The 7,580-nt window shown below is 41.4% G+C and overlaps 1 protein-coding gene across 5 annotated transcripts in view; it reads left to right on the top strand.

Moving 5' to 3' along the window:
* Nucleotides 1-639: 639 nt before the first annotated feature.
* LOC131256752 (uncharacterized) overlaps nt 640-7,580 on the top strand; it is a 32,653-nt gene continuing 25,712 nt past the window's right edge. For 4 of the 5 annotated variants that reach the window (XM_058257780.1, XM_058257782.1, XM_058257781.1 and 1 more), the window contains exon 1: nt 640-939. In XM_058257780.1, coding sequence (XP_058113763.1) covers nt 655-939 — 285 coding nt within the window. In that variant the 5' untranslated portion in view covers nt 640-654. Of the gene's footprint in view, nt 940-3,054; nt 3,200-7,580 lie in introns of those variants that run through there. The other variant, XM_058257783.1, reaches the window with a different exon arrangement.

Below are 7,580 nucleotides of genomic sequence, written 5' to 3'. Positions count from 1 at the left end.
TTTTGATGGGTTTTTCTCCCTCTACCTATTGAACGGTTCAGATCTACCTTTCATTGCATGATGGTGGCCCACAACGAAAAGACGAAACCTCTGTTTCGCAACAGAGTCGATCGTATGTCGACTTTGTGAAGTTTGGTAGCCCACTTATTGAAGCTTCTTGGAAAATCCACTCTGTCTATTAAATTTAGGACGAAAAACCATCCAGAAGGGAGTGCTTTTGGAGTGAAATCAACGTGGCCTATGAGGGTGTTTACTCCGCCGTCCATTTCATGTTTAACGGTTGAGATTCTGCAATAGTTTGCATAGAAATGAAAGGACACTTAAGCAATGGTAATGCCCACCCTCTGAAATGAATGAATGGCTCAGATAATTCAATGGAACAGTAAGTGGGCCCCATGTATACATGCTAGAGTACTACGTCCTATTCAAACATTGGTTAGTGGCACGTCTCTGCTGGATGTATTCTGAATATCGCCGAACCTATACATGAATGGTACCGGATATAATACAATACAACTGAAACGTGAATCCAAACACGCCCTATTGATGTTTTTTTTTTTTTCTGATCGCAAACCTGATGTGTTTTGCTTTTAAGTACTTTGAAAGCAAAACATACGGTTATATAATGAAAATTCCCAAATAAAAAAAATTCCAATGGTCTTATTTCAACAAACAAGTGTCCACGGATCAGCGGTTGGGATTGATCACAAATCTGAATTTTTTCCTTCCACTCTCAGTGTCAGTGTTTTCCACAACTTGTCTGTTTGTTTGAGTTTAGTGTATGTGCTGTGTCCAATTTCTGAGTGCGTGCGTATCAAGAGTCACACTCTACCAGAGTATCAAAGAACTACCCTTTCCATTTTCTCCTCCTGCTGCAAAACGCCTCAGGCCGTCGTCTCTGAAACTGCTTGCGTCTGGATTCCCGCCAGCAGCCCTCAGGTAATGCTAACAACAGAGCTCTCACTTTATCTTTTGAGTAGAATCTCATTAGCCTCTGTTTTACGAAAGAAATTATGTTTTAAGGGTCTGTTTTTGCAACTTTTTATTGTTCATTCTGGGCTGTACTATCAACTGGGTGGACGGATTTTTACACCTATCTTTCAACTGGGTTATTCTATTTTTGTGGGAATTGGTATTTACACCCCCTATTTTTGATACCTACCTACACCTTTATGCCTACACATTATACACTTCAGAAGAGAAAAAAAGGGTTGTGAATGGTGTCCTCTAGTTTATTACTTGATGCTGATTTCAGCCGTTGGATCTTTCTCTCTCTCTATAATATCTTCTCATGCTCAGGAAAAATAAAAATTAGTAAAAAGAATAAGAGGATGGATTGTCCCCGGCAATTTAGTCTGTGCCAGCATATCGTTGAGGTAGGGCCCACCTTCCATTGATCTAGACCGTTCATCTAGTAGGCCCCACTGTGGATGGGCGGTGATGCGGCAGAAAATGCCACCGACGAGGTCCTGGCTGTCCGATTGTTTCCATGGTTGAAAATAAAATATAGCCAATGCTTCATCTACAGTGTGGAAAAGGGCTCACTGATTGGATGGCTGAGTTCGTTGAACAGAGAGGAGGCCCATTCCCTGTTCTTGATGGGGCCTGACGTGCAAGTAATCCGTATCCGGAAAGGCCCCCCCCATCACTGAAAGGTTACATTATAAAAGAGGTGATCCAATGCCATGGGAAACACCAAAAGTTCTATGCTTCTACTATCTTTACAGTACACGAGGCACGTGTATGATGATCTGGAACATTCATCTACCAAGGACTTTCTTGCCTCGTCATTTGAAATCAAGTATCTTGGACAGTTTTGTTATTTTCTTGGTATTGAGGTTGCCCGGTCTGGGGGGGACACAAGTACACTCTTGATAACCTCTGTAAAATCATTATCATGTCAAGGTCAATCATCATCTTAACTCCGCAGAGTCTGCCCCTTGTTCATCTGAGCACTATTGGCCATCTGCAGGCAAACTGATATATTTCTCAATGACACGACCGGACATTGCTTATGTTGAGCCTTGTCAGTCAATTTACATAGATTCCTCACTAATATCATCTTGAAACGATTTGTTGCATCCTTCTCTACTTAAATTTTTTTCCCATGCAAGGGTATTCTATCCTCCAGTCATGGGCATCTTCACATGCAAGCATACTGTGATGCTGACTGGGCAAGGTTATCAAATGATTGCTGCTCAATTGCTGGTTTCTGTACATTTGTCGGTGGAAATCTTATCTCGTAGACAAGCAAGAAACAATCTGTTGTCACTCGTTCGTCTATAGAGGTTGAGTATCGCTCTATGGGCCATGCCATGTCCATGTGTGAGATTCTTTGGCTTTTGTCATTATTCTTGGACCTTGGTATTATTGCAACTATGCCAATTTATCTTTTTTTGTGATAACCCGACGACACTCCACATTTCCTCAAATCCTGTCTTTCATGAAAACACCAAGTACATTGAGGTTGACTGCCACTTTGTTAATGAAAAGATTGCTATTGGTCTTATATCTGTCATGACTCCTCCCAACACCAGTTAGCCAATGCTCTTACCAAAGCCATTCATTTTTCTCCAATTTGTGATATCGTTTTCAAGTTGAGCATGTGTGGTGTTTGTGGTCAAACTTGAGAGAGAGAGTTGGATATTTTATTTTTTGATTTTTTGATTTTTTTTTTTGGGGGGGATTCTCCCTACACATTTCCTTCTCAAATCCAACAAACCAAAATCATTGTGATCATACAATCCAAACCATCCAAACCAGTTACAAAAAAATCACAAAACGATCATCTTGTGATTTTGTACATGTTCCATCCGTGGGTTTGCCCTTTGATGAATGAATGGTCGGGATCATCATACGCATATGCCCCATGTATAGGGTAAAGCGTGTGTGAGTGAGTTGGTTGGGTTTGGGTTGCCCCACATCAAATATCTGATTTTGATATCAACACCGTTAGGTTATCTGAACTGGGAGTGTAGATACTCTTCCATCAACTGAAAATCTGTTTGTGACTGAGCAGGTTTTCTAACCCTTTTCGTTGCGTAGTTCTCAAAGTCCTCAAACAGAATACTGAAATGCTGATTGAATTATTCTCATTTTGCAGTTACCTTTACCAGTCAAGATCATGAAGAGAACTGATATAATTTCCTTGCTTCTTCCGCCACTATCTGAAAAAGACCCCATGTTTGTGAGAAAGAAGGCAAGCAAATAAATTTCATTTCTATTTAATTGCCAATTCCTTTTTTTTTTTTTTTTCATTCCTATTTACCGCAAGCAAAATTCTAGGATACTGAGTACATTTGATAGATCATTATGGTGCTTTCAAATGCTAGATTGGTTATAGTTTCATAATGTTATTGAAGGCCGTGATGCGAGGACTTTGATTGATATGGAAGAACCAGAATGTATTTGAAATTCTCGATTGAAGACTAAAAACCAACTAATCAACTAAAAACAAATAGAATATAAATAGCATGTTTTGAATAGCAATATCCATATCCTGAATTTCAAGGAATGGAGAGTTGTATCCCCATTCAAGCATCAGTGTCCTTATCATCATTCTAGCAGTAGTCTCTTTTGGTTCAGTTTCAGCCAAAACGAAGTGTTTGGGTGGGAATCGATCAGAAAGTCTGCTATGGTTTAATTTGTGGCAATTGTGGCCAGAAAAATGATAGCCACTATGGGCAGATAGTTTCATCTTTCTGCCCAAAGATCCTTGTTGCCCCTTAAAATTCAATGAGAACTATATGTGATGCATATCCGCTGCTCTTATTTCCTGAGACAAGCTTAATTTATTCTTGACCATAATAAAAAACACTAGCATCCTTTGCACCACTTTGCTCTCTCTCTCTCTCTCTACATTTTTCCCTTTCTAGTGGTAACTAATTGAAGATTATAGATTGCACCCATTTCCTTCCACTTCATATAGCCCATACCAACCTCTCCTCTTGAGCTCACATGTAGAGTCTAACTAGGGAGACTGTAACAAAGACTCCGTGGGGCCCACCTTAATAACTGTGTGATATATACTTCGGACATTGATGCGTCAGCCAATGCATTCTATAACAGTAAAGGTGACCATAACGCCACCACTGTTACCATTACGATATGGACAGTCACAGCCTTTTTCTTGAAAAGAAACATTTTTTGGCCATTACAAGCCATTTTTTTTTTCCCATAATGCATAACGGTTATCACTGTCTCCATTACGTAACCGTTTTGGAATACCTTGGGGTCGGCTCATGTTAGGATTTCAGCCAAAAAAAGAAGAAGAAGACATTGGGGACTTGAGTGGGTGTCAACAAAGGAAAGAATGAGGATGGGTTACCCACTATTCCAGGCTCTCTTTCTGTAGCACACACCTATGTATCCCCACCTTTCCTTCCTTTGCTCTCCCCTCTAGATCTCTCTCCCTTTTCTCTCTTTATTCCCTCCTTGCTCCACGTGCATTTGCATGTACCATACCCCTAGTGCTATATAGTGTAATATAATTTTAGTAAACTTTCTTATCAAAATTCAAAGTGGGTGCTAAATCTTTTGTCTCATGGTGGTAGGTTGAATCTGATCAAGGCTTCTTTGTCTAATTTGCCAGTTTACTACCCGTCCCTCTTTCTCTGCCCGAAATCTGTGATTCATAATATAGATAAGCTTCGTAGAGATTTTATGTGGCAAGGAGGGGGTGGTTCCAGGAAGTTTCCCCTTCTAAATTGGGCAGAAGTCTGTTCTCCCTACAATGAAGGGGAAATAGACATAAAAAATCGCGAATGAGCTAGTAAAGTCCTTCTAGAGAAATGGGTTTAGAGATTTGGGACAAAGACAAATAGTTTATGGCGTCAAATTATAGCTGCTAAATATGGGATTGAGGCTGAAGGGTGGTGGATGTTGAGGGTCAAATATTGCATATCATTATTGCCTGGATTTACGACATGGTATTGTTTAACGGCCCAAGTTAATCGTGTTTGTGATGCAAGGTGTATTTATGAGCTTGGACTGAAACAGGGTGTTAAAAGCGTGGATTTAACGCTTAGGAATCACCAAGGCAAGGGACGGACCCCAGAGGACCGAGATCTATGGACTTACACGCCAGAGATCCGAGAAAATCGAGAAACTGAAGCTCAAGTGGCCCGAAAGTCGTCTAGAATGCAAGATCACAGGGTTCTCACCATCCGTTCGGCTCGAAACTCCATATATGGCCTAAGGACCATAAATTAACCATACACGTCAAATTTGAGCCATTGGATCCTGGTGGAAATGGCCTAACAGACAGATCAGCCCAGAAATCGTCGATTTGCGGCCCATCTAACATCTGGATATGCTTCACTTTTGGTCTCAATCCCTTAATTGAGATGGGACAACAGATGGACGGATCAGATTTCACATATACATCAACGTGGGACCCACTTTGCATGCCAGGAGTGCACAACTGACTGTGCACATGCTGTGCACTGAACTAACACGAGCGGTCAAACAGCGTTTGATTGCACTGTTTGACCGCAAACTTCCACCCGTAACAGAGAAGGCTCTATTTCAACAAACGGACGGCTGAGATCTTGAAGTGAGCCACCATCTGAATGACTCAGTCCGATCTAGACCGTCCAGTAGACTCCAAAGGGCCCTGTAACCATCGCCTAGGTGACAGAATCTTAGAAGATAGCAAAGAATGGTTTCCGATCGTCCAAACGGAAGATAAACGGCAGCGAGAAAAACAACCAATGAGCCACATAAAATTCGAGCCAAAATGGCTTGTCCCAGATGGTTTTTCGACGCCGATCCAATAGACGGAGTGGATTTTCTCACCAATCAACGAATGTGGACTCCACAGCGTCCGGCGCAACTCGCGGTGCGTAGTCTGCGAAGTTCGGGAAATCCGGATTTTTCGGCCGTTTGTGGCCCACCTTCTTCGATCCATTTGATGATCCACACCATCCAAGCTTCAGAATCAGGGGTCTCGACTAGTCCTAGGTGGTCGGATTGACCGGATTGGCTGCACTATCGTCCCAGATTCAATGCAAATGCAAATTCTTTTTAAAGCCTTCTTGCGCAAAAACAGGGGAGGGCGAATCCTTTCGCGCTGCGTAAAGAGAGTCGGTCCTGCCGACTTTGGCCACCGACTGTTCCTCCTTTATAAAAGGAACGTGAGAAGGAGATACTGGGAACTGGGGGCAGCCGTGGAGGCTGGGATGTGGAGCGGGCCGGCAACGAGTTCTCCTTTTTCCTTCTTTGGTTTTTCTTTTCTATAGTTTATTTTATGCTTTTATTTAAGAGATTTTAGCATGTCTATGACATGCTAAACCTCTTAGCTAGGGCTAAGAGGTGAAGCTTGTAGCGTGGTTGGGATGCTTGCTTGGTTTTGATTCTTGTTTTATTGAACTCTTTTGGATTCTAATTTAATTATAAGGAGTATTTTTAGTTTTTAATGGTTTGTTGTGATCAAATTACAATGGATCTGTGATAGCTTGAGATATTCTCTTTTCATGTATTGAGGTTGTGAACTTGGGAACCCTGTTGTTCACCATCGTCTCATGGGCATGGTTTGGTGATGGAACCCTTCTTGACTTTTACAATGCTTTCATGATTGGCTGTGAGATTGGTAAATTGCTGTTGTTTGCCATAGTCTCCTGGGCATGGTTAGGTGATGAAATCACTTCCAAATCTTCGCCATTCTTATCTATTGATGATTAGACCCATGAGAAGTTCAGAGATCTGACAAATCTCTTCGTACCAACTGGATAGGATAGGACGCTAATTCCAGTTGTGTCCTTGAATCATTGCTAGGTAGCTTCCCAATTGCTACAAGTGGATCCTTGGCACCCTAGTTTTCCACCTTTAAATTTACAAGTTTTAGATTAATATTTCACCATTATTCCCTCATACTCACTTGATTTAGATTTCATCTTCTTCTAGTTCTAGTTCTGGTTACTTTCAGATTACGTACAGGTTTCAGTCCTTGTGGATTCGACTTCGGTCTCACCGAGTTTATTACTACATTACAACCCTATACTTGGGGTGTGAACAGTGGACTAAAAACTCCGTGCCATACAGAGCTTCCTACATTTGGTAGGGAATAACTATAAGACCAGCCACACTTTATGGGACAAAATATTGGGCAGTTAAGGAACAATATGTTCATAGGATGAGTGTAACTAAAATGAAGACATTGAGATGGATGAGGGGCAAGACGAGGAATGATAGAAGAATGCATTTGAGGGAACTTAGAAGTAGCACCAATAGGTAATAAGATGAGGGGAAGTAGACTTAGATGGTTTGACCATGTGCAACTGAGACAGAACTGTGTCAGTTAGGAGTGCATTGGTATAAGTTGAAGGCTCTAAAAGGGCAAGGGGAAGGCCCAAAAGGACATGGGTGGAGGGAAAGAAAGACTTGATTACTGATGGTTTAACTAAAGTTATGGCCCTCAATGGAGTAGAATTGTGGAATATGATTCATGTAGCTGACCCCAATTAATTGGGATAATGCGTAGATGATGATGATGATGATGATGATGATGAGAGTGGGTTAAATCATGTTTGGGTGAAGGCAAAAAGGTAATGTTTGCACTTGTTTTTGCTTGTGTGGAGGAA

Source organism: Magnolia sinica, chromosome 9, assembly GCF_029962835.1.
Source record: "Magnolia sinica isolate HGM2019 chromosome 9, MsV1, whole genome shotgun sequence".
NCBI classification, from domain to species: Eukaryota; Viridiplantae; Streptophyta; class Magnoliopsida; order Magnoliales; family Magnoliaceae; genus Magnolia; species Magnolia sinica.
The sequence above is the reverse complement of the archived record's forward strand: the minus strand, read 5'-3'. Positions and strand labels throughout refer to the sequence as shown.